The sequence below is a fragment of the Molothrus aeneus genome, chromosome 11, assembly GCF_037042795.1.
Source record: "Molothrus aeneus isolate 106 chromosome 11, BPBGC_Maene_1.0, whole genome shotgun sequence".
Lineage (NCBI taxonomy): Eukaryota > Metazoa > Chordata > Aves > Passeriformes > Icteridae > Molothrus > Molothrus aeneus.
Genome location: NC_089656.1, coordinates 15,023,915 through 15,049,095, shown reverse-complemented (window position 1 = coordinate 15,049,095; position 25,181 = coordinate 15,023,915). Strand labels below are relative to the sequence as shown.

Sequence of the window (25,181 nt, the reverse complement as noted above, 5' to 3'; positions counted from 1 at the left end):
TGGGAGAAACCGGTTTCACTGAAGTCCCCAGGGGCTAAATATATCTCTGTTTGTTTTTCTTTGCCCCAAAAGAAACTTATCTTGCGGATCCCCATCCCGGAAACTAACTGGCTAAAGACTTAACAGATTTTTTGTTAAGCACTTCAAAAGGCTCCTGACAGCGGCAACTGGCTTCGATGCTCCCAGGGACACAAATCCCGACTGTCTGGAGATGCTCCCACAGACAAAGCCACTCTCTGTGCCAGGACAGGCAGCATGGAGCTCACAGGAGCACTTACAGAAGTGGTCTCACGTGAAGCTTTGCAGGAGTTGTGCGTGTCTAAAAGGAAACGGCTGAAATACACCACAGACACAATTTTATGACATGAGGAAACAGATTTTTACTGTTCAGAAGTCCTGGACAGACATGGAATAAAAGATTCAGGGCATCACATCAGCATCCTGTTCCAACTACCTGAGAAGTTGCAGCTGACCAACCCACAGGGACAAAAGCATAAAAAGGAGTTTCTCCCAAGGGACAATGTCCAGCCCGTGATCCCCTGGGTCATCATCCACCTGGGGTGCTGATCACACAGTGTGGAGCCTGGGCAGGAGCCGCCACCCCTTGACTCACCTGTGGGCACTGCCCTCCCAGCTCAGGCAAACACTGACACTGTCTGTTCCAGGGCTCACCCACACCTGGCAGCAAGCTCTTGTTCTTTGGCAAAAGGATCAGACACTGAAATGTCCCTACAGAGGTAGCAGCAGTGTGAGAGGGACACAACATGACTCAGGAGCTTGTCCAAGCTGGCTTACGGTAGGAAAACATTCAGGGAAGAGGATCCAGCTCCATGTCCTTCCCTCTTGCTACTCAAAACATGCCCAGAGCCTCCCAACAATCTGGCAGTGCTACTTCCCACTGTGTGAGACACTCTCCCTTTAGTAGCAGCTTCCCACGCTACCTTCTTCCTCCTTCCCATAAGGCATCTATGGCTTTTGAAGAATTTTTTTTCTTTTTTTCTTTTTTTTTTTTTAAATCAGCAAAATTAGCGACCGTGGGATGTCTGGAACCACCAGTGCTGACTGCAGCACATCCAGCAGCGAGGATGAAATCTGCTACAAGCACACTTTTCTTCGGGCAGCAGCTCAAACTGGAAGTGGCCTGACTTGAGGCCACCAATGCCGCAGAGACGCTGAGCAGGCAAGAAGAGCACGGAGGTGCGTGAGAGCCCACGCCACCCAGAGCTGTGCCAGACTGCAGCCCTTCTTCCAGGGTCAGGCTCTTCGGGGCTCCAAAAGGCACAGCCCCACCCACCCCTACCTCAAGGGGAAGGAGAAGTACTTGTTCCCTGACTTGCAGCGGATTTGCTCCCATTGGATACGCAGCAGGAATGCTGACTCCTCAAACCCATCCACAATGTCCTGGAAAACAGAGGCAGGAGTCAGTACCAGGAGAGTGGATCTGCCAGAGGATGGAGCTGGCAGCTCCCTGTCTGAAGCAAGTCACAGGTGAAGCCATTTGCAGCTGGAAGCCTCAGGAGGGTGATTTAACTCATGCTCCCCCCAAAAGCTTCTCATCTTTCAGCCCACTGAAGTTTGTCCTGCTCAGTTGAAGATCTGCACCCCAGGCAGGGAGATGTGGCTGGAGTCCAGCTCTGCCCTCCCCCTGCTCTCCACACCACCCCATGTCTGTGGGGACACACCTGGAGCTCCTGCAGACACTGCCCTTCCAGCCTGCCAGCCAGGTCCCCCACGCACCAGGCCAAGCTGATGTGGAATGATGGGTCCTGAAGGCAAAACAAACAGGGATAAGAATGTGAGGGCTAAAGGAGGCTTTGCTCAATGCACAGAGCCACAGTGGGACATCTGGCATGATGCTGCTGCCCTGTCTGGGATCACAGAGGCTGGAGGATCCCAAAGCTGGGAGTCCCCTCTGCCAACTCAACAGCTGCAGAGCTGATATGGACAGTGCTGGAGGCAAGAGGAGTCCTGGGCTTCCCACCCCAGCCCCTTTGGACTCCAGTGGGCAAGGCTGCCTGGCTCCCAGCCTCCCTGTGCTCAACTCTGCAGCTGTGGGAGAATCTCTCAGGACTGGTTTTGGAGCAGGTACATGGGTCACTGCTGAATAATCCACATGAGCTCCTTGCTCAGCTCTAGGCACAGACAAACTGGGCCCTGGCCCTTCAAAATCCCAAACCTGTTCCCAAAGCTAGTACTAAGCAAAAAGGCTGGACTAATGCCCAAGAAAGTTGCCCAAGGCAAAGACACAAGGATTGTCCTCAGTCTCACAGTGCCCATTTTATCCTAGGACAACCCTGTTTCCATGCACAGCAGGGCAGCGACTGCAACTGGCTCCTGTTTATTTGAGTGAACAGGGAACCAGCCAGCATGTCCAGACTGGCAGGGGAGCAAGCAGGAACGCCTCACCTTGTAGAATGTGGGAAGGTCAAATTCCTCTAAAACGCTATCCACCTCCGAGACCAGCTCCAGCAGCTGGAAATGCCCAGCAGAGACCTCCAAGCCAATAAAGGTCCTAGAGAAAGGCAAGGAGAGACTGCAAGCACCCTTTCATGCTGCAGAAAGCACAGCCCTATGAATACACAGCCCTTCATTCCTACTGGGCAAGTTCCCTACTCCCTAACACAAGGAAATCTGAGGAATGCCAGGTTTAAGTATCCAGGGATGCTGATTGTATTCTGAAGAAAAACAGAAGATGTGGTGGCAGGCAGAAGCAGGATTGGATGATAAACCATGTAGATTTACTAGATTAGCCTAGTACCTTTTGGGACATGAAAATCAGTTTTCCAGGCAAAGGATGCACTGGATGAATTTCAGCAGAGTGCCGTGCCCACGCAGGAGCTGCATTAAAAAAAGTGGAAGTTGCTGGAGAGGTTTCACAGTGTGAGAGGAAGCAGGGAATGGGAAGTACCAGGCTGGAGAGGTGTGACAAAGAAGTCAGCACCTCCTCCAGGACTGTGGGGATGACACTTTCTAGAGTCATTTAGAGTCATCAATTCTTCCCCTCCAGGAGGAAAGCAGAAGATTCAAGTGTCACCCAGTGGTTCCATATCCACTTTTTCCTACCCATGACTATCTTGGGCTGCCTTTCCCACCAGATTCAGCAACTTTCTGCAATTTTAATCACCTTTGCTTTGACATTCAAAAAAAACTTAATTGCATTCCGTTGGAATCAGGCTTCTGAGCTGATGCCCAGGAGAATTAGCACCATCTCAGCTATTTCTCTCCAGCTCTTGGAAGACCTGCACTACAATTTCATGACTGGCACTGCTGCCAAAAGAGGTGGTCCCACTCTGCTCGCCCCAGGCTGTGCACACTGGCTAATGAGACCAAAAGCTTGCAGAGAATCAGTGCCAAAGCCAAAACTTTGTACAGATGGCTGGGGAAAGGTGTGAAATGTCTGGAGATGATCTGGAGGTGATCACATACTGTGTTGTCACGCAGACCAACTGTGGGACAGGCAGGGTGACACTTCCCATCCACCCAGCGCCCTGCTCAGACTTCTCCTGGGGCAGGCAGGCTGCTCCACTGTGCACTCACCTGGTTTTGTTCTGGTTGGTGTAAACCTTCACTTGGTCAGCCACGCAGAAGAACCTGAAATAAGAAAGATCCTATTTCAGCTGCAGGGAAAAAAATAAAAAAGGAGAAGATGAGGAGAGGTCAGGATTGTTACCAAGCCATGGAAAGATACAGGCAAATATAAGCTGCAATCGGACCAAATTGGTGCAACCAGAACCTCTTGGGGCTCAAATTAATTAATTTCCCTCCCACTTCCAGCCCTCCAAAGCCTGCACAGTGACAGAAGCTCTGAAGAAGCTGATGCTCAGCCAGTGCCTGAGCCACATGTAAGCAACAAAACCACCCATGGTTTAGAGGATGGCACAGCTCTGGCCTGATCCTGGAAAGCCAAAACCTGATGCATCTGGTGCCAGATCCTGAGGCAGTGAGGAAAAATCCCCAGGGCTTTAATGTCCTGCCAGCACCAGCTGCCAGGGACACCTTAGGGCGTGGATGCTGGCAAAACACGGGTCCCGAGGGCAGGGGAGGGGTGTGAGGAGCGCTCTGCCGGGGCTCTGCCAAACCCACCTGTGGAAGGCGGCCAGGCGCTCCCGGAGGGAGCGAACGAAGGGCTCAATCCAGTGGTAGCGCAGCACCACGCACTGCGAGAGGCTCAGGTGGAACTCCTCCATGGCAGCCAGCGACGGCACGAAGGTGCGGGCGTGGGACACCAGCAGCTCCAGCAGCTCCAGGAACTCCTCCTGGGCAATGTCTGCGGGGCAGCGCCGTCAGAGGAGCCGCGCATCCTCGCCGGGACCGAGGGGCTGGGGTCCGTCCCGCCATCCTCCCGGACCCATCCCGGTCCCGGTCCCGGTCCCGGTCCCATCCCGCTCGCGGTCGCGGTCGCGGTGCCGGTACCTACAGGGCAGGTAGACGTGCGTGGCCCAGTTGCCCCGCTCGTGGGGGAAGCCGCGCACGCGGCCGCCGTGCCGGGAGCTGTCATCGCTCACGGCCTCCTGCGGGTCCGGGTCTCCGGGCAGGCCGGCGGGTACGGGCAGGCGGGGGCGGCCGGCGCTGCGGGACCGGAGCGGGGTGAGAACGAGGAAGAGGAGGAAGAAGGCCGCGCGCTCCCGCCGCCTCCCGCGCGCTCCCGCCGCCGCCACCCCACCGCACCCACCTGGCCCCGGGGAGCCCCTGCGCGGCGCCGCCCCGGCACCCCCCTTCTTGCTCCTGCTCCTGCTCCTCCTCGGAGCTGCTGTAGCCCACCAGCGCGGCGCTCATGGCCGCGGCCCCGCCGCCACGGCCCGCGCCCCGCTGGCAGCGCAGTTGCCGGCGCGGCCCGGCAGGGGGCAGCACTCGCCGCGCCCGCCCCGCCTCCTCCGCCGCCGCCGCGGCCGCCCCGGCCCGGCCCGCTCCGCTCCCTCCGCTGCGCTCCCGCCCGCCGCTCGCTCCCTTCCCTCCCTCCCCTCCTCCCTCCCGGCTCCCGCCTCCACGCCAGCGCGGGGCTCGGGCGCAGCGCGCAGGCCGCGGCCCTGCCGCCGGCGAGGCCTCCTCCCGCCGTAGGTGATCGGCCCGGCCGCCGCCGCCGCCCTTTGTGTGCGCCTCGCCGGGGCGGGGGCGGCCCCGGGCGGGCAGCGACCCCCTACACCCGAGCCCAGCGCGGGGCCTCCCGGCGCGGCGGCGGTGAAGGCCTCGGGGCGCCGTCCCCGCGCTGCCAGCGGGGCCGCCCGATGGGGAGCGGCGAGCGGCGGGCCGGGCCTGGCCGCGGGCTGCGGCGGCGGCGGCTGCTGGTGGCCTGCGAGCTCCCCGGCCGCCCCCGCGCCCCGCGGCCCTGAGGCGGCCCGGGCCTGGCGGGAGCAGCCGGGCCATGCCGAGCAGGCCGCCTCGCCAGTTTGAAAGTACCTCTGCGCTCCCGACCGCGCTCCCTAAATGGTTGTCGCTTCCCACCTCCCACGGAGGGATGAGTTAGGCTGGAGCTGGCGCCGACGCGGGTCCCCGCGCAGAGCCCTCGGTAAGCCAAGGTTGGTATCGCTCTCCCCTGCGAGGGGCGCAGTCTTCCCTCCCCGTTAGCCCGGGGTGCGCCGCCGGTGGGTTCATCCTGCCGCGGTTCGCGGTGTGTGCGGGGGAAGGTGGCGTCCGGGCTGGGCTGAAGTTTGGTGTCCCGCCGAGCTCGGTGCAGGTACCGGCACTGCGAGCCCTCGCTCCGTCAAGGTGAGCTCTGTAGGAGAAGGAGGGCATCCTGCGTGCCTGCAGGGCTGTGATGATGCCCCTGGGGGCTTTACTGCCTCAAACTGTGCTGGAGCACAAAATGATGAAGTGTCCCCACAGTCATAGGTGGGTCCAGGACTAGCTGAGCTGCGGGGCTCAACCCCGTCTCAACTGAGTGCCAGTGGAGGTGGGGATGCTGGGGAGTGGGATTCTCTGATGCTCTTTATTGCATAGTTTTAAACATAAAAAATATTGTTGTGGTAGACCAAGGATTTCCTTACCCTGAGGGCAGGTGGTTTGACACAGACCTGGGGGTGCTCTCAAGGCCCAGGAGTGCTGGTGGCTGCTGCTCACCAGGGCTTGCACCTTCTTCTCTCTTGAGGTGTGTTGACACTGCTGCTGTCTGCTGCTCGCTGGTGGGTCTTATTCTTCTCTAAGTTTTTGCCAGGTTTTATTGGACATCTCACTTTCCAGTGAGCCTGATGATGCTCTGTAGCAAGGCCAGGCTGCGGATCTGGCATAGGTTGGTTGGCTTCAGTGTACTTTTATTACATGGTTTGGTAGGAGGTTCAGCTAAGCCACTGCTTTAACTCCACTTTTATCTTCACAGAGTGATCCCTGTGTCTGAGGATAGGATAACACTGAGGGCAAATATTCTCCTGAGCTCCCCGGCTCTTCCAGTCTACAAGCGCTGCCCAGAGAGGGGGAAATGCTTTGCATGCATCCCTTGGGTAATGGGCTCGATATCCAGGCTGCAGGAGGAGCAGAACCGTTTCACAGGGCTGTTTCAGCTGGGGTGGGATCATGTTAGGATGTGTAAAATCTAACCCAGTAGCTTCTTGATTGCACAGTGTTTGGTGCATAGCCTGTGCAGAGAGACCATGTTCTGGGACAGTGCCACAGCAGTGCTGGACATCCACTGACCCTCTCAAGGCTGAGCTGAGCGGCTCCTGGGCAGTTTTGCTGCCTCTCGTGAGGGCACAACACCCAAACGTGTGCCTGGCTGTGTCCAAGCAGAGCCCAGCCCTTTTCAGCCTGAGAACTCCTTGTCCCAGGCCCTTTGCACAGCAGCAAGTGCAGCTCTGGTTCTGCAATGGCTTCTTGGTAGCTTTGCAGGGATGCAGGAGAGTTTTCAAAGAGAGACATGGGAGAAGGTTGATAGAGAATTGCCCACATTTCCTCTAAGAACTGACATGAGCTGTCTTCTTTCCTGCAGAGAGAGCTGCTCCCTGGGTTGTATCCTGTGCCCCTCACAAGTGTGAGCACGTCGCAGCCAGCACGGAGAAGAGCCTCCTCTCCTCTTCAAGGCACTTGCCTCTGCCTCCTGTTCCTTTGTCCAAAAGAAGGAAAAGCCAGACCAAATCAGTCCATAAAGAACCTGTGCTGGTCTAAGGAGGAGGCTCTGGAGTCCCTTCACCGCTTTTCTTTCCAGGATCCTGGCTGTGGGCTGGATTTTCTGGTCTCAACTTGAGGGGATCATTTACAGGGAATCAGGATCTCAGAATCTTTGTGTCTTGCTTTTACTTGAACCCTTTCATCCGGGAAGCTGAAGCTATCACTGCTAAAATCCCATTTTTTTCCCCAAGCATGTCAGAAAGCTGGCAGCAGCAACAGCAGCAACCACAGCAGCCGCCGCCACCGCAGCAGCACCACGCTGGGGCAGCCGCCCTCCCAGAGCACTCCATCCCTCCCAGCACTGCTGACAACCCCCTGGGCTGTGCCGTGTACGGCATCCTGCTCCAGCCAGACCCTGGACTGCAGCACCACCAGCACGCCCCCATCCAGGCTGGAGAGCCATCCCACAAGTGCGGTGTGTGTGGCCATGACCTCGCCCACCTCTCCAACCCCCATGAGCACCAGTGCTTGCCAAGCCATGACCGCTCTTTCCAGTGTACCCAGTGCCTGAAGATCTTCCACCAGGCCACCGACCTCCTCGAACATCAGTGTATCCAAGTGGAGCAGAAGCCCTTCGTGTGCGGGGTTTGCAAGATGGGCTTCTCCCTCCTGACCTCGCTGGCGCAGCACCACAACGTCCATAACGGCAACGCCATGAAGTGCTCTATTTGTGAGAAGACCTACAAGCCTCCCGAGGTGGAGCATTCACAGCCTCTCGACCCCTCGGAGAAGCCCTACAGCTGCTCCATCTGTCAGAAAACCTTCAAGCACCTCTCGGAGCTGTCCCGGCACGAGCGCATCCACACGGGCGAGAAGCCGTACAAGTGCACGCTGTGCGACAAGAGCTTCAGCCAGTCCTCCCACCTGGTGCACCACAAACGGACGCACAGCTCGGAGCGGCCCTACAAGTGCACGGTGTGCGAGAAGACCTTCAAGCATCGCTCCCACCTGGTGCGCCACATGTACGCCCACTCGGGGGAGCACCTCTTCAAGTGCAACGTCTGCGAGCTGCACTTCAAGGAATCCTCGGAGCTGCTGCAGCACCCCTGCACGCCCAGCGGGGAGCGGCCCTTCCGCTGCGGGGAGTGCCAGAAGGCCTTCAAGCGTCCCTCGGACCTGCGGCAGCACGAGCGCACGCACAGCGAGGAGCGGCCCTTCAAGTGCGACCTGTGCCAGATGAGCTTCAAGCAGCAGTACGCGCTCATGCGCCACCGCCGCACGCACAAGGCCGAGGAGCGCTTCAAGTGCAACCTGTGCGAGAAGGGCTTTGTGCAGCCCTCGCACCTGGTGTACCACCAGCACGTGCACGGCATAGAGAACCTCTTCAAGTGCAACGTGTGCCAGAAAGGCTTCAACCAGTCCTCGGAACTGCTGCGGCACAAGTGCGTGCAGAACGCGGAGCGGCCCTTCAAGTGCGCGGTGTGCAACAAGTCCTACAAGCGGGCCTCGGCTCTGCAGAAGCACCAGCTGGCCCACTGCGCCGAGAAGCCGCTCAAGTGCACGCTCTGCGAGAGACGTTTCTTCTCCTCCTCGGAGTTCGTGCAGCACCGCTGCGACCCGGCCCGCGAGAAGCCCCTCAAGTGCCCCGACTGCGAAAAGCGGTTCAAGTACGCGTCGGACCTGCAGCGGCACCGGCGCGTGCACACGGGCGAGAAGCCCTACAAGTGCTCCTCCTGCGAGAAGGCCTTCAAGCAGCGCGAGCACCTCAACAAGCACCACAGCGTGCACGCCCGCGAGCAGCAGTACAAGTGCATGTGGTGCGGGGAGCGCTTCCTGGACCTGGGCCTGCTGCAGGAGCACAGCGTGCAGCACACGGCCGAGGGTGCCTACCAGGTGGCTGCCTGCTTGCCGTGAGCCTCCCGCCCCGCCGTGGCTTTCAGCTTGCATGGGACGCTCCCGAGCCTCTGCCTTCCCTTCCCTCTCCAACCTCCAGGGAGTGTGGGGGAAAGGGGGGGCACGGTGTGTGGGCAGGTAAACTTTCCTCTGGCCTCAGATATGCTGCCTGTATCGAAGTAGCAACAGACGACGTGGACATCTCAAAGGGGTGGAAAGGAGAGGAGGGAGGTGGAGGGAGGAAGCTATGCCTGTAGATGCCTGGTGTTCCCTGGACTGTAGTTTGTGCTGTACCTGCAGTTCCAGTCCTGGAGCTCAGCTGTCTGTTGCAGGCACCAGCTCTTTGCGTGCAGCCTTTTTCCCCTGTCCTGCTGGCACGGTTGGTGGGGAGGATTGGGTGATTCTCCTTCTGGAGAGGGTTTAGGAGCAAGGCAGAGCCAGCCCTCCTTTCTCCCAGGGAGTGCTGCTTGGCATAGAGATGGCAGATTTCTGCTGCTGGGGTCTCCCAACTTGGTCCAGGCTCAGTTGAGGGCATCATTTCAGATCATTAATGTTGATTGACTGCCCCAACCTCCCCTGCTCTCCCTCCTTCTAGAGTGTTGAAAGGGAAAAGCCATGGGGCTTCACAGCTCCAAAAAGCACTTTGGCATTGCTGCTTTTGCAGTGGCTGGCTGTCACACTCTGCAGGGGTCTGAGTGAGCCTGCCTGCCCCCTGTCCCTGCCAGCTGCACAGGGAGCTGTAGGAAGCTGCCACCAGAAAGCATGGCACGGAGCACTGGGAGGAGGTCATGGATTCTCCCTCTCTGGAGACATTCAGAACCCACCTGGACATATTTCTGTGTAACCTGCTTTAGGTGACCCTAACTTAGCAGGGGGGTTGGACTAGATAATCTCCAAAGGTCCTTCCAGCCCTAAAGTTCCATGATTCTGTTACAGCATTCATACCCTGCTCCCAACCAAAAGCCTGCCATTCAAGAGCTGCTTCCCAAGGCCCTTAGCCTCCTCCTGCCTTGCCTCCAGCCCCTTGAGCACCCCTTGGGCTGACTGTGGTACCTCCAGCAGGGTCAGGCAATGGGCTGTCATAGCTCCAACACTAAGGGGTGAGATGAACACTACAATAACCTACAGCTGTGAGCCAGGAGAATCCTTTATGGCCTGCAGGCTCAGCTCCATGGGGAGGGCAAAGTTAGCAGTGGGTAAAGGAGAAGTCTATTTTTTCCCCTCTTGCAGGAGTCCTGTTTTACCCCTTTGCCCTTTCTTTACCTCGTCTGTATTCTTCAGGTTTTGCACACTTCTTGTAAACATCACTTAAAAATAAATCTCCCCTAGCAAGGTTGATGCAGCCTCAGGTGTTTTCATCTGCAGGAATTTGCTGGCTTCTCATGTCCAAGAGATCCATTACATGTCAGTTAGATGCCTTGGAGGTTGAAAATGTGCCTACTAGGTTGTCCCCCAGCCTTCCCCCTCCATCTCTCCATCTTTGGAGATACTGAGTGTCCCTCTGTGGAGATGTTCAGGCCCTGGCTGGATGTGGTCCTGAACAACCTGCTGCAGCTGACCTGTGCAAGCAAGGAGTTGGACCTGGGGGTCTTCAGAGGTCCCTGCCAGCCTCAGCTCAGCTCTGCTGTTGGCTGGTGCTCCTGTGAGGTTGCAGTGAGCAGCAGCCAGGGTGTTGCCCCTGTGCTCCACGAGTGATTAGGACAAGGTTAATGACTCTTGTCCATGGCAAGTGTAGACAGATTAACCTTGCAGAGGGTTGGACTGGGCCTGCATCTCTTTTGGGGGACATTTGTCTGAAAGGTGGAGAAAGGCTTTAGTTTTCCATTTCCAGCATGGTGAGGGGGAACAGGGTGCATTTTCAGGGGCTGGGACAGGGAAGTGACAGGGTAGACCCTGGGGCTGAGTCTTCTTCATGTGCAGCTTTAAGGTGATTAAAACAGACTGTGCTCTCTGCTGCCCAAGGAAGAGGGACCCATGATGGTTATCTTACTTTGTGCTGCCTCAAAGATGTAGAACTTCCTACCAAGTTTTCCATCTGTGTTTCTTTTTCCTCTTTTTTTTTTGTTTTACCTTTTTTTTAAAAAAAGCAGTTTGTTAAAATTCATTAAAAATACTGTATAGTTTAACTTGATGTCATACTGAATCTTTAAAAAGCAAAAGAGATGTGGTAACTTGGATTTTTAAAGAGCTCTTTAGTTCTAGGTAACTGGTTTTTGCTGTTTAATATGTAGTAAGTTCAGTGTATACTTTACTGTAGGAGTAAAAGAGAGTCCAAACAAAGGAAGGCTAATCCTGTCTTTGCAGAAGGGCTTGGTGGTGATGGAGGCTGCAAATGTGGGACCAGATGAGGACTGTGGCACTCACCTGAACCCTTGCTCTGTTCCTGCCTTGGTTCCTCTGCTCTTTGCCAGCACAGCTGCCAGGGGTTCAGTGGTCACTGGCAGCCAGGATCAGTGCCCAGGGCTCAGAGCTTGCAGAGAGGCTCAGCTTTGCTAGGAGGGGATTGTGAGATAGATTCAGCTGCAGCCTCCCTGAGCTGTTGTGGCTCTGCTGTTTCTTTCTGGAGCAGCAGAGGAGGGTTTGGAGAAATCATCAGCTGGATGTGCCCTGCTCTCTTCTCTCCCAGGAGCCTGGGGAGCTGCCTGGGTGACTGCCTGGCACTTGGAGCAGAGGAGCGTGGTGCTGACCCCCAGACACAGCTCCACACTTTGCAGAGCCTTGGTACAGCTGGACACAGGGACTGTTGGGGGGTGTTTCTCTTCTGCTGAGCAGCTGGGAAAGCCCTGGATATCCCAGTGAGGCTCTGCCTAGGATGTGGCAATGGCCAAGCAGTGCCCTGGGCAGAGAGACTCTTCTGGGCTGTGTGCATGGGCCCCATGCCAGGGAGAGAGGGGAGAGCTTGGCAGGGATGAGCCCAGGTCCAGGTCATCAGCTGGTGAATAGGGGCCTCCAGGTTCAAAAACATCATGGTGCAGGATTAGAACATCATTATTAGGCCTGCCTGTGAGTCCATGGTGCCTCAGTCTCTTGTTTCATTTGCTAACCTGCAGGAGCCCAAATCCAGCTGAAGCCCATGGAGAACATGCAGCTGGAGCACATTGCTCTGTGGGGTGGGCACTGAGTGTCCACAGAGAGCTTTGGGTATATTTTTATAGGAGCATTTTCTAGCTGGAAGCAGCAGTGTTGCCTACAGGGCTGGGGGAAGCAGGTCCATCTCCATTGCTGTGCCTTTAGGTCAGGTTGTGTCCAGTGAGGTGGGAGGAGGTGGAGGCAGCAGGAGGCACAGGAGGGTCAGGAGCACTGTGCTGCTGTGTGGGGAGGCACAGGCTGCCCTGGGAGCTGGTGTCCCTGGGACATCACACTGCAGGGCTCTGCTCACTGCTGGTGTTTCCTTTTCAAACCAAAGAGCAGCTGGGGCCAAAGCCTTCTGGGGAGTAAACCATGTCTCTACTCTGTGCCTGTTGCACTTCACTTCTGGTGTTTATTTCGAGCAACTTTCAGGCTCCAGCCTCTGCTTGGCCTCTTGCATTCCTCACTGCCCTGCAGCACCCCAGAGAGTTGCTGTGCTGGAGCTGGTGTGCCATCAGCCCCATGGCAAGTGCTCCAGGCAGTTCAGGACCTGGCTGCAGCCCGCCTGAAGATGCTGAGGGGCTGGGTAGGGGGGTCCCTCCCAAAGGGTGGCTCTCCTTGGCAGGCAGTCTGAGTAGGTGGAGAGGAGGGTTAGGTTGGGCAGAGGTTGTGTGGGTGTTCTCCAGGACATAAGTCCTGCTCTCTAGGGCCGTTGTTCCTCTGGCTTCCTGGGTCCAGGAAAAGGTAGTCTATAACCTGGGCTTTTATTGATCTTCACTTCCCCTGACCCTACCTACAGGATGCCTTTAGCTGTCTCAGCTCTTTCCTTTCCACAGCTTATACTTTTAAAAGACATTCTCAGCTTCTTTTCTTTGTTCAGTTCTTTATTTGTAAGCAGTGGTTTGTTTTTCATTCCTTCTTCCACACTGATTGTGAAGTCCCTTCCTTCCTTCCCACCTCCCTCTGCTCTCCCCAGCCCCAAATTCCTTTCCCAGGCTGAGGCTGGATCCCAGTGATACCAAACCACTGATGGTGAGATCAGGTGTTTAGGACCTGAGTCTTGCTGGAATGCAGTGGTCCTTCCCCACAGCAGGCCATCCATTTCACTGGGCATGGGCAATGCCTGTGACCTGGCAGCTTGGCATGGGGTCCTGCCCATGCTCTGACAAGTGAATCCAAGCCAGGACCAAGAGCCAGAGCAGAGCTGTAGGAAATGGAGACTGGGGTGGGAGCTTCCATTTCCATCTCCAAGGCTGGGGATTAGGTCAGGGAAGGACTGTGAGACATTCCTGGGAGATGTCCTGGCACTGGGGTGGGCTCAGGCAGTGCAGTTGGTTCCCCTGGGAGTGCTGTGGAGCAGCTGTGTGCATCAAGCAGGCAGCTGAGCTGAGTTAGCTGTGGCAGGGACACCCCTGGGACCAGGGGCATGCTCAGGTGGCCATGCCAGCTCTCTGGTGAGCAGATGCCATCTCTGCAGTCTGGGTGGGAAGATGTTCATGCTCTGATCTTGGGGCCCATGTGCTGGACTGGGGGACAAAGGGGAAAGCATCCTCTGACTGAGTTTTGGGACCATCTCTGGGCACTCAAGCCTGCTCTTGCAGGGAGGAGGGAGGAGAACACTTTCTGCACTTCCCTTGGGTATTTACCATCAACTCCAGGCTGCAGCTGAAGCCTGGCCATTACAAAATAGGCAAAACCCTCTTGTTTATCTTGTTATACTTCAGAGTTTGACTTTCTCCATTGGGTGGTGAGTTCACCTGTGGGAAGGTTCCTGTGCATGCAGGTGAAATGCTGAGGTTCAGTAAGGGCAGGCCAGTGAGGTTTGGGGCTGCAGCTCCCCCCAGGCCCAGGTGAGGACCCAGCTTCTCCCCAGCTTCCTCTGCAGCATCTCCTGGCAGCTGCCCCTGGCACTTTGTGGACATGAAGATGCTGCTCTCACAGCGTGCCTGGGATGCTCAGTGGGGAGAGCAGGACCACAGGTGGCAGCTGGACCGTGGGCTTGTTTCTGAGTGCCTCCAAGCCGTGGATCTGAGGGACTTCATGGTCAGGGAGATTCCTGGGCACCTCCCAACCTGTGCTCATGACTCCAGCAGAGTTTCTGGGGCTGTCAGGAGTCACAGCCAAGGTTGCTGAGGTTTGTGTGGCTTGCAGTGCCTTTAACACTGCTCTCCATGTGTTTCTAAGATGATACTCCATGTATGTGTGTATATATATTGTAATAACACATCCCGCTCTTCTGTGTGAGTGTCAAATGGTTTTGCTTTACTAATAAATTTATAGTTATTTATACCTTCCTGTGGGTGTGTAAGGTTTCTGGAGAGGAGGCCCTGTGCCAAGCACTGCCTCCTCATCTGTCTTTATGCTCTGTCTGGCTCTGCTTGGGGTTTTTTTTCATGTTTTCTTTCTTTCCCCTGAACTTTTTCAAAGTAGAATTGATGGTTCATCTTCCTGGTAACCAGAAGATGCAGGGTATGAGCAGGCTCCCAGGGGCTGAAAGCAAACACAAGCAGAGTATGCTGAGTGGTTTTGTCCCTGCTAGAACTGGAATGATCCCTCCCCAGGTCAAAACTCCTCTCTGGGAGCTTCAGGGCAGGAGCAGGCAGGAGTCTCTTCCTGCCCGAAGGGAGCAGCTGTTCATGGAGCAGCAACTGCTGTGTGTTGTGCTCTGGGATGCCAGCCCCACATCCAACTGTTCAAGCTTTTCCTGAGAGTTTGTTCTGCATCCCTCATCCTGTGACAGCACGAGAGGAGCCTGCTACAGAGCTCTGAGGCTCGGCAGGATGGGTACTCGTTGCCCACCCATGGAGCCAGGGAAGGAGGAAGCAGGTCAGGGAGCTCTGGGCATGCAGAAACATGCTGGACATGGGCCACAGAAGCCATGTTGGCACCTGGATTCCAGGGTGTCATTGTGGCCAAGATTAGGGGCAGTGGGAAAGGCTGGCAGTCGTGCAGGGCTGGAGGTAAACGGATCAAGCAGCAATTGGCAGGCTCAGCAAGGGGAGGCTTAGCCCAGCCCAGCGCAGATTTGCTGTGGTTGCTCAGGAGCTGGGGCAGAGCTGTGGGTGGAGCACCCTTGGCACATCACCTTGTGTCACCCCACGGGGTTTCAGCAGCTCCAGTGCTGCTCCTCTGCACATCCCTGCACCCCCTGCCCATGGGTGAGACTCCTGCCTTCCCCACATCACTGCTGGTGAGTGCCTGGGGTACCTTTGGGATTTTGAGAGCGCTCAAACCTGTTTGATTTTGGGTTTGGTTTTTTTTGGTTTTTTTTCAGCACCCTGCTGCACCAAAGGCAGGCAGGCTGCTGGAAGCCGGGGCACTCAGGACAGCTGGGTGGCAGTAATCCCATTTGCAGGCAGCACAGGGCTAATCCCCGCAGAGCCCTGAGCCGATCGGGGTGGCTGGGGGGGCAGTGGCGAGCTGCAGTGGCCAGGGGAGCCCTCCGACCCAGGGTGGCTGCCCAGGGAGGCAGTGCTGAGCCCGCGGGGGTAAGTGGCAGCCAGGGAGGCGAGGGAGGCTCTGCAGGGCCACCTCTGCCATCCCAGGGGGTTTGGGGATCTGAAACAGCCGGGGGAGGAGCTGTGCTGGTCCATGGGGAGTGATGCTGCGAGGGCTGGGTGGTGTGGAGGTTTCATCAGCTGCTGGGGGGGGGAAGGAAAGGCCACGGTGCTCCCTGCTCCAAATGGGGCTGTGGGTCTGTGCCCTTCTTGCTCTTAGAAATGAGACCAAGGCCCTTTGCTGGCTGGCAAAAGGAGCTGCCACAACAGGTGGTGGCACCGCTGGGTGCCTGCAATGCAGGGTGCAGAAGGCTGCCAACTCTTTCATGTCACTGAAGGCAAATCCTGGCTCCTTATTCCTATTTCTTTCAGCAGCTAGTTTTGTGGGGACCCACAAATGTTTCTGCCCATTTCTTGTTCAGATCTGGCAGAGGAACAGACTCTGCCCTCCACTTTGTCTCCCAGACCAAGGACAGGGATATGGTCCAGGCTGTTACAGCTGCACAAACTCATGGTGAGGGAGGAGGAGCCCTTGGCTGACAAGGGGGGCACGTTGCAGCCTCAGGGGACTTTCTCCAGGATTGTTTGGGCTCACTTGTGCCCATGGACCCTGGGCTTCTTTGGGACCAAAGCATGGGTGGAAATGCCTCTGCTGCAGGCACTGGCAGCTTTTCCTTGCTGTTCCCAGGGTGTTCACAGCTCCTTAATCCCTTGTACCCAGTGAGATACAAGGTGATTTAATTGATTTCTGGCTGTCAGGCCTCAGGAGGTGTTTTACAGCTGCTCTGTCCAGCTGTGGGGTCTGGGGGTCTCTGAGAGAGTGCATGGAGTTGCAGGCAAGCAAAGGGCTGAGGGCACACATCACCCTTCCTGCAAACCCCAGCCTGGAGTTTGGCTTTGGAGAGCCCCCAGTGAGCCATCTCAAGGGAACTGAAGATGTCCTGCATGTCTGACAGCTGCATGAGGGGTTAATTCAAAGAGCCCAGTGCTGAGCAGCTTCCAGCCTCTTCCTGCTGCATGTGGGACTGGGATTGAAACTCCTGTGCAGTCTCCTGGCCAGGCTGGAAGGAGCTCAGGGCTCTGCTTCCTTTTGCCCTTCACAGGTAGCACCTGTGGCTGTCTGAGGTGCTCCTGAGCCCTTCATTTTGGGCAGAGTGGGGTATCTTTAGAGGGGCATTTTGGGCAAAGCACATCCCTTCAGAGAGACAACAAGAAGTGACACCCCCAGTTTGAGCTGGCTGAGAGCCCCCAGCTCTTGTTCAGTACCTAAGGGGAATGTGCAGCATCACTTGGCTCTGTATCCTAGCCTGGCTTCACAAAGGGAAGGAAGGGACCCAAAAAGACCAAGCAGCCAGAGCTTGGACAGCTCTGCAAAATCTCACTTTTCCCTGCCCTATCAACATCACAGCAGCCAGTGCTGGGTGCCTTTGCTGCCTTTGCCAGAGCACCCAGCAGGTGCCCCAGCAGCCACCAAGTCCCTGGGGTGTGGCTGAAAGGTGGTGGAGCAGAGTTGTTTTGTAGGGACAAAAAGAGGGGATTTGTGTGTTGTGACATGAACTTCCTCATAAAAAACATCTTCAAATTACTGTTCAGCTTCCCTCAAATGAAAAATGATGGGGAGAGTAGGGCAGAGCATCACAGCCTCTGTGATCTATCTGCAATGGCTTCCTAGTCAGGACAGGTGTGAAAATAAAACACCTAACTGAGGAGTTACCTTCAGGAAAAGCAAGTTTAACTGAGATGGTGAGAATAAAAGAGTGTTTATTTTGCTCCCAATAGCAGTGAGGGATGAGGGTTGAGCTGGGGTTTGCTCTGGTTGTGCCGCAGTGCCGTGTTTCCCACGCAGGACCTGGAGGCAGAGGGACACCAAGGACCTTCTTGGGCTGCTCAGGAGACAGCCCAGTGAGTGGCTGGTGTTCCTGGGCAGTGTGCACCCCCGTGCTGGGCTCCTGCCAGCTGGAGAGCCCAGGCAGTGCCCACAGCCAGCGGGATGATGGGCTGGATTGACCGGGTGGTGCCCCAGCCCCCCGTGCCCCACGTGGCAGAGGAGACCCCTGTGCAGCCAGCCAAGGTGAGCAGGGGGCCAGCCCGGGGGGTGATGGGGACACCATGAGCATGGTGAGAGGTGCCTGGTGCCTCTGCGTCCATCCCCAGCACTGCAGCATCCCCAGCAGGGAAGGGGGCTGGGATGCATTCCTGCAGGAGCACGGGGAGTCCCTGGGGTTTGCAGCCACCTTTGAACAGGGACAGTGTCCCCTGTGCCTCATTCTCTGCCACCTCCTGCCTTTTGTCCTGAAGGCACCGACAGGAAAGGCTGCTGGCCCCACAGATGCTGCTGAGCGGGCACGCACGGAGGGTAAGCCCCACATGGCTCAGGCTGCGCATCAGTGCTCCTTTACCCTCCTGTCCCACTCCTGCCTGGCCTCCTGGGGCTGCCAGAGTGGTGATAGGAGCTTGTCTTATTTTCCCCTGCTGCTGTTGAAGAAATAGAAAAGAAAGTGACCTTTGTGGCTTCTGAGGAATCAAGTTCTGTGTTTGACAGGTACAGCTCCTGCACCCTTTGTGCAGCATGATTTCTTGGGATTTTGCTTTTTATTGGGGATGCCTTGGATGGTGTTCCCAGCTTGACTCACCCGTTTCCCTGGCAGTGTGGGGAGCAGTGTGCTCTCCTGGCTCTCCCATGGGCTGGAGAAGGTGATTCCCCAGCCAGCCCCAGCCCCAGGGCTGCAGGCACTCGGGAAGAGCTTCGAGACAAGCATTGACATTGCTGATGAGGTAGGAGACAGATCTGGGACATTATTTGGTATATTTGAGCTTCTGCCTCTTTTTACCTTTTCTTCTTTTTTCCTTCTTATCACTCTCCCGGTGCTAACTGGGAGCACTAAACCTGCCCTGCATGGGTTTCTACATTCATCCATCCTTGGGGAAAGGGCAGGTTTTCCCCCTCTTGGGCTGTCAGGTTTTCAGACAATATGTTTGGCTTTTCAGACAGAGGTCCAGGTCATTGGAGATGAGGACGACGATGGTCTGGGTAAGGAGAGCTGGGGGTTTGTAGCGTGCAGCATCCTGGGACTCCCCATCCCACTCCCCGGCTGGTGACGCCGGCACTATTGTCCCCTTGCGCTGGCTGATGGGGACACCTGAAGCTGCCAGCAGTGCAATTCCCCATGGCCACAGCAGTGCTCTCCTTGCAGAGATAACTCCCTTCGATGCCGAGGAGGACGTGTCCGAGGGGGAGCCGGAGAGCACCCCGGAGCAATGGTGGGTGCCCGGCCGGGCCGGGGGGTGTGGGAGGGCAGCAGGGAGCAGGATGAGCTCCCCGGAGCAGCGGTGGGTCCCCTCCAGGCCGGGGGGTGTGGGAGGGCAGCAGGGAGCAGGATGAGCTCCCCGAGCGCGGCGCTCTCCCCGCAGGGCAGGACAACGAGTGCTCAGCTGGCTCTCCCAGGGCTTCGAGAGGATTTTGCCGCAGCCAGAGGGGATGAAAAAGCCGGAGGTGAGCGCTGCCTAGCTCGGGAGGAGCGGGGGCTACCGGGCAGAGAGGAGAATGGGGCGAGCTCCCTGCCTTCATCCTCTGCACAGCTGGGACCCTGGGAAGGAAAACCCAAGGGAATTCCGCAGAGCAAAAAGAGACCTCTGGTGCTGTCCCGGTGTTCCTCCACCCTGATGCAGGGAGAATCCTTCCTTTGGGACTGACGGGCTGGGGTCAGCAGCGCTGGTGTCTGGGTTAACTGCTTGTTGTCAGGGCAGTGGGGCTGAAACCAGAGCGGGCAGTGTGTGGGGCTGAGCATGAGGGGCTGAGCATGTGGGCATGAGCATGAGGGGCTGAGCATGTGGGGATGAGCATGAGGGGCTGAGCATGTGGGGATGAGCGTGTGGGGCTGAGCATGTGGGGCTGAGCATGTGGGCATGAGCGTGTGGGGCTGAGCATGTGGGGCTGAGCATGTGGGCATGAGCGTGTGGGGTTGAGCATGTGGGGCTGAGCATGTGGGGATGAGCATGTGGGGATGAGCATGAGGGCATGAGCGTGTGGGGCTGAGCATGTGGGGCTGAGCATGTGGGGCTGAGCATGGGGGGGTGAGCATGAGGGGCTGAGCATGTGGGGCTGAGCATGTGGGGATGAGCATGAGGGGATGAGCATGAGGGGATGAGCATGAGGGGGGATGAGCATGAGGGGCTGAGCATGTGGGGATGAGCATGAGGGGATGAGCATGTGGGGATGAGCATGAGGGGATGAGCATGTGGGGCTGAGCATGTAGGGATGAGCATGAGGGTCCTCTTGTGCTGGGGACATGTCCACCTGGGGTGGCCTGAGGCCGTGGGCAGTGCTTTGCCACGTCCATCCGTCCCTCTGTCCCTCTGCAGACAGAGCCGAAGGAGAAGAGTGAAGGCGCGGTGGAAGGTGAGCGATCCGATCCGATCCGCGACCCCAGCTGGGCCGGGCTGGGCTGGGCCGGGCTGGGCTGGGCCGGGCTGGGCTGGGCCGGGCTGGCCTTGTCTCCAGGATTCCCTCTGTGCCAGGAGGGGTGGGGACACGTGTCCCAGGGGTGGGGACAAAGGTCCTGCCATCCTGGCACAGCCCTCCACAGCCTGCATCCCCATCTGTCCCCATGTCCTCACCCCAGGCAGGCTGCCAGGGGAGCCCCCGAGGCCTGTCCCTCTGCGGGACAGGGCGACACTTCCTGGCTTGCTCCGCTTCCCAACAATTTATGACAGCTCCATTGCCAATCCTCCTTCTTTCCAATAAACCTGAGCAGGCACAGAAGGGACTAAAACCCAGGAGAAGTCTAAACCCAGCGCTCCAGGCGCTCCAAGCACCACAGCGGCAGCGAAGGCAGTGGCAGCCCAGGGCCAGCCAGAGCCAGGGGCTGCCCTGAGCCCCCAGCCCGGGGCTGGGGATGGCACCAGGTAACCACAGGGGCACCTTCTGCCAGGCTCTGCTGGCCACAGGGGTGGCTGGTGCTGGAGAAAGGCTCTGGCTGCCAGCCCTACCAGGGGTTTCTTGTCTGCAGGATGTTCAGCTGGTTTATCCAGGGGCTGGAGAAGGTGATGCCGCAGCCGGTGACCAGGGAGAAGCAGGACACACAGGTAGGCTGCCTGATGGACAGGGAAAGAGCACGGGAACACCACATCCCTGATGAGCAGGGCGTCCCCTGCCCTGCAGATGCCACTAGATCGGTGCTGGGACCTGCTCTGGGCTGTCACCCAGTTCTGTCGGGAGAACAAGTCCCCATGACCTGCTTAGCTGATGAAAGCCAATGTTTGGCTTCTGAGCAGCAGGAGATCCTGTAGCATGTGCTATCTTTACTGTTCCCTTGCCTTTCTGTGCAGCACTGGCTGGTGTCCAGGCTCTGGCATCTCATGCAGGTGTGGTCCCAGCTCTAAGGAGAAGCACCAGCAGCTTTACAGAGGTTTCCTTTCCTTCCCTGGCCCCCAGGCAAACTCCTGCTCTGTACCATTGAGTGTGGGGATGCTCATGCCCATGGCCAAACCATCCAACTTGCCACAAAAATGGGGTATTTAGAGTAAAAGGGCTAGCTGTACTGAAAGGGGCATTGAGGGTAAAAAATTAAGGGTTATTGAAAATGAGCGGTGTCTCATGGTTCCCTTCTCCTCTTGACAGGGAGTGGCCACAGCAACCTCGAGTCCTGTGGAACAAAGTAAGTGATGGCTCCATTTCTTCATGGTGGTTTGACTGCCAAGCTCTTTATTGGCTTGGGTTACTGGGAAGAGGGGTCACTGGCACCTTTATCCCCTGGTCTGCCCTGGGTGCCAGCTCAGGAGCCCCTGGAACCCCCCAGGGAAGCCATGGGAGGCTGTTGACACTTGAGAAGAGGGAGCTGTTGCTGAGCTGTGTTGTGGGCTTGGTAAAACTCAGGCTGAGGGAGTCTCCAAGTGCAGCATGCCACAGCCTCAGGTCCTGGGTTTTCAGGTTAGTGCTGAAACCAGGGTCTGTCCTGAGCTGTGCTGGACCTGGAGGGATTTGATCAAAGAATTTACAAGGGAATTCAAACCTGCTGCTTTCTTTCTCTCCTTTGGTGTTTGCCAAACCTGGTGTGAGATGTCTAGGAAGGTACCCCAGGAAAACAAAATGCTGGGGTTAGATGTCTTAGAATGGAATCTGCATGGTTGTGGGAAAACCTGCAGGGTTCACACTGCTGCATGCCCATGGAGGGCATCAAGCACCAGCTCTGCAGGCAGGGGGGGCTTGGCTCCCCACTGCAGCCACTTTGGGGGATGCTGGACAAAATGCAGAGCCACAGCTGCCTCTGTGGATGGTCTGAGCAGGGTTACACACCCTGTGCAAGTGCTGTCCCTTGAAAGGAGTGGCTGGTTGGGCTGCGGGAGCTCCTGATGGCAGCAGGGACAGTTGAGGCACATGGAAAATGCACACCCCCAGGGATATGCTGGGAGGTTGCTCCCAAAGGCCAACAGCCCCTTGGCAGAAGCTGAGAGAGGGAAATCCTGGGGGAAGGCATTTCTCCATGTGTTTGTACAAACTGGAGCCCTGTGTGCTGCCATGGAGCTCGGGAAGAGGCAGAGCCAGGGATGCTGCTGGGTGAGCACAGCCCTGGTGCCCAGCTGGCTTTGGTGCCTTGAGGCATCTCCAGGTCACTTAACCTGCCCAAGGAAGGGAATTATTGAGTCAAGCAAGAGATCTGCCCTGGCACCAGACTGCCAGCACACTCATTAATGTTTTCCTTCTCCTTTTGTTTCAGGGGGCAAAGGGGCTTAGCGCCTCTGAAACAAACGGAAAACGAAGACCATGGCAAACCAGCCCTTCCCACACCCAAAAGAGACCAACCTGAGGAGAAAGCACAGCTGGGGAGGAAAAGCAAAGGGGAATCTGCAAATGGTGTCCAGCTCCTTCCCAGCTGGGGCAGTGGGGACCCAAGGCTGGCACAGGGACCCAGCCCCAGGGCTGTCCCACTTGGCTCCCTCTTTGCTCTGGGAATTGGAGCTGCTGGTTTTGCAGGATGGTGTCTGTGAAATGGGAGCTATAATTTACAGGATGGTAGAAAAGCATCACTCAGGACACCTCAGTGGCAGAAATCCTCTTGCTGCAGTCTCCCAGCACTCCTGGCCCTGTCAATGCCCCCACATCTGAATATTCACCCCAAGACCCCCAGCTGAAATCTCCAGGCTTCATTGAGTCAACTTCTGCCTCTGAGGTGTAATGTTATAAACCTCTTGAAGCTCTTGTCAGCTCCTTGTTGCTTTTCTTCCATAACTGAGTGTTTCCTCCCAGCAAGTGGAAAGGGCTCTGATTTGCAGCAGCAAATCAGGAGGGTGAGGTTATCTCTAGGTGAATAGGTTGGAGTTCATGGTTAAACATATTTGCCCAGGCTCTTCTTCTGAGAGAACTTACCCCAAACTCTCCTTACCCCCAGCTATGGCTGCTCCCTCCTGAAGCTCTCAGCTCCATGGATGCAGCAGCAGGAATGTCCCAGCAGGGAGGGGATTCCAGGGGCTGTCTCCAGCCCAGAGGTTGCAGGCAGGCATGGCCAGGGCAGGCATGCTGGGCTCAGGGCGGTGGGAGCCCCAGGTTTTGGATACTGACCTGGGAGTAGCAGTCTGGTTTGGGTTGTGAGTGACCTTTGAAGATGATCTGGTCCAACTTCCCTGTCCATTGGACAAAGTTGCTCCAGGCCCTGTCCAACCTGGCCTTGAACACTTCCAGCATGGAGCAGCCACAGCACACTATTCCTTCCTTTTGTCCAATATGAATGTCCCTCTTTCAGTTTAAAACTGTTGCCCCTTGTCCTTACAGACTTTGGTAAAAAGCCTTTTTCCATATTTTGAATAAGCCCCCTGATGTATTGATAGGCCAGGTTAAGATCTCCCACTGTTGCATCTCTCAAGGACCATCCAGGCAATTCTAACAATGAGTTGTGAGCCAGGAGACCCCTTGAGATCCACCCCCTGTGTTTAAAATGAATCTTGCTTGTACCAGGACACAGTTTTAGTATTTACCACATTTTCATATAATGTATCCAAAAGCCATGGTGTGCTTTAAAAGCCATTTCCGTGATTGCTGCCCCGTGTTTTAATTAATGGAAATCCAGAGGGAATGGGCTAAAGGCATTGTGGACACCATGGGGTGGGTAAATAAGCCACAGATATGACACTGCACAGGTTTCCTGCCTTTCTGTAGTTCACTTTGCACATTTCCTATTAGCTTTGCTGTGGACATGTAAGTTTTGCTGTCAGGCAGACCTCAAAATAAACTGGTTTTCCAGCGAGTGGATGTGCTTCCTCCTCCCGTTTCTCTGGTGCGAGCCTGATGTGGCAGGATGGGCACCCCTGGGACAGGGAGAGGGCTCCTCATGGGTTCAGACTCTTCACTCTGCAGCTGCCTAAACCCAGTAACCTGCTGTGGGTTTTGCCCTAGAGATGCTGGGAAGTGCTGTGGGATGTTCCTTGGGGAGGGTGCTCAGAGCAGGCAGGACATGGTGCTTGAGTGCTGTGATGTGGGCTCTGGGTTGGGTCTTGCAGACCCAGGGCCCTTGGGCTGTGCTAGGGCAGAAATTCACATAGGGGAAAGGCTTTGGGCTCTTCCAGATTGCAAGGAGGGTGAAAACATGGCCTGGAGGTGGGCCAGGACACTGCTGGTAGAGGAGGCTGCACGTGCAGGGCAGCCAGCACTCATCTGTGTGCAGAGGATCGTGGCTTTCATAGACTCACAGCATGGTTTGGGTTGGCAGGGCCCTTAAAGCTGAACCAGTTCCACCCCCCTTGCTGTGGGCAGGGACATTTCCACTAGACCAGGTTGCTCAAGGCCTTTGTGGGGTTTTGGCTGTGCTTGGCAGAAAATGGTGAATTTTCTTCTTCCTTCTGACAAAGGAGCCCAAGGCACCTGGGCAGCCCAGCTCAGGGGTGATGCTGTTGAGTCAGGGACAGAAAGAAAGACTCCAGTCCTCAGGTGGATCAGAAGGCCCCTTTAGTGAAAGTTGTGGGTCTTTTTATCATGTGGTGATAAGGTGATCCTTGACTGGTCTCAAAGTAGAAGCATCTCACTCACACTATTGGCATACTTTGAACAGCACACTGTGGAGAACCATAACTATAAACAATGGTTACAGAAAGAGAGATAATAATTGGTTTAATTCTTTTCCTCTAAGATTCCCAGGCTCTCCCAGCCTGGGAGAAATTGTCTCTGTTCTTTCTTGGACTGAACTGGGAATATCCACACAGGGGCAGCAGGGCTGCCCAGCTGCCCAGGCTGAGAGCTGCTTCAGCACTGCCCCGCTGAGCACAGCAAACCTGGGCCCTGCCCTGGCTCTGGAGAAGCTGCTGCTGTCCCTGTCCCTTCATCACCTCCCTCTCCCGGTTCCTGTTTCAGTTCATGCAGCCCCTGGGCAGCAGGAGGAAACCCATCTCATCCTGGAAGAGATGGAGGATGGCCAGATGAATGAAGAGATGACAGCCTGGGCTCACGAGGCTGAGCTGCAGGCAGATCCTCATTCCCTTCCCACCATACAGGAGGAGCCTCAGGAAGAAGAGCCCAGGTAGGGGAAGGGAGATGCTGTTGATGGGCAGGTCTGTGTGCTCTCCAGCCACCAGTGTGGTGGCCATGGGAGGGGACAAGCCTGTCCCTGGGCATCCATCCTTGCAAGGGCTGGTGCTGGCAGCCAAGGTGCCTGTTTCTAAAAAGGAGGACATCCCCCAGCAGGATCCAAAAGGTGC

General features: G+C 56.5%; 3 protein-coding genes across 5 annotated transcripts in view; 2 read left to right on the top strand and 1 right to left on the bottom strand.

The window, feature by feature from the left end:
• Positions 1-355: 355 nt before the first annotated feature.
• USB1 (U6 snRNA biogenesis phosphodiesterase 1) lies at positions 356-4,776 on the bottom strand. 2 transcript variants are annotated; one of them, XM_066557295.1, is made up of 8 exons: positions 4,673-4,776; positions 4,418-4,569; positions 4,084-4,267; positions 3,538-3,591; positions 2,407-2,512; positions 1,683-1,766; positions 1,301-1,401; positions 356-1,172 (listed from the first exon to the last, which is right to left on the bottom strand). In XM_066557295.1, exons 1-8 carry the CDS (start codon positions 4,774-4,776, stop codon positions 938-940), a joined length of 1,020 nt encoding a protein of 339 aa, XP_066413392.1. In that variant the 3' UTR covers positions 356-937. The 2 variants fall into 2 exon arrangements, with proteins under 2 accessions (XP_066413392.1, XP_066413393.1); XM_066557296.1 differs by having other exon boundaries at positions 1,060-1,401.
• Positions 4,777-5,387: 611 nt separating this feature from the next.
• ZNF319 (zinc finger protein 319) lies at positions 5,388-14,289 on the top strand. Of its 2 annotated transcripts, none has more exons than XM_066557320.1 (2): positions 5,388-5,516; positions 6,920-14,289. In XM_066557320.1, the coding sequence occupies exon 2, from the start codon at positions 7,291-7,293 to the stop codon at positions 8,950-8,952; it is 1,662 nt and encodes a 553-aa protein (XP_066413417.1). In that variant the 5' UTR covers positions 5,388-5,516; positions 6,920-7,290; the 3' UTR covers positions 8,953-14,289. The 2 variants fall into 2 exon arrangements, with proteins under 2 accessions (XP_066413417.1, XP_066413418.1); XM_066557321.1 differs by having other exon boundaries at positions 5,487-5,506.
• Positions 14,290-17,352: 3,063 nt separating this feature from the next.
• Positions 17,353-25,181, top strand: part of CNGB1 (cyclic nucleotide gated channel subunit beta 1) — a 28,677-nt gene continuing 20,848 nt past the window's right edge. Inside the window, exons 1-11 of the mRNA XM_066557735.1 lie at positions 17,353-17,592; positions 17,948-18,039; positions 18,146-18,272; positions 18,486-18,528; positions 18,692-18,758; positions 18,909-18,990; positions 19,860-19,896; positions 20,252-20,402; positions 20,507-20,582; positions 21,118-21,154; positions 24,838-25,003. Of these exons, the coding sequence (XP_066413832.1) occupies positions 17,488-17,592; positions 17,948-18,039; positions 18,146-18,272; positions 18,486-18,528; positions 18,692-18,758; positions 18,909-18,990; positions 19,860-19,896; positions 20,252-20,402; positions 20,507-20,582; positions 21,118-21,154; positions 24,838-25,003 (983 nt within the window). The 5' untranslated portion in view covers positions 17,353-17,487. The remainder of the gene's footprint in view (positions 17,593-17,947; positions 18,040-18,145; positions 18,273-18,485; positions 18,529-18,691; positions 18,759-18,908; positions 18,991-19,859; positions 19,897-20,251; positions 20,403-20,506; positions 20,583-21,117; positions 21,155-24,837; positions 25,004-25,181) is intronic.

Excerpts from the sequence above, each read along its gene's own strand:
- USB1 (XM_066557295.1), bottom strand. The coding sequence starts at position 4,776 with ATGAGCGCCGCGCTGGTGGGCTACAGCAGCTCCGAGGAGGAGCAGGAG. Across the intron at positions 4,268-4,417 it reads CACGCACGTCTACCTGCCCT|ACATTGCCCAGGAGGAGTTC; the intron begins GTAGGTACCGGC and ends GCTGCCCCGCAG. Across the intron at positions 1,767-2,406 it reads ACCTTCCCACATTCTACAAG|GACCCATCATTCCACATCAG; the intron begins GTGAGGCGTTCC and ends TTTTGCCTTCAG.
- ZNF319 (XM_066557320.1), top strand. The coding sequence starts at position 7,291 with ATGTCAGAAAGCTGGCAGCAGCAACAGCAGCAACCACAGCAGCCGCCG.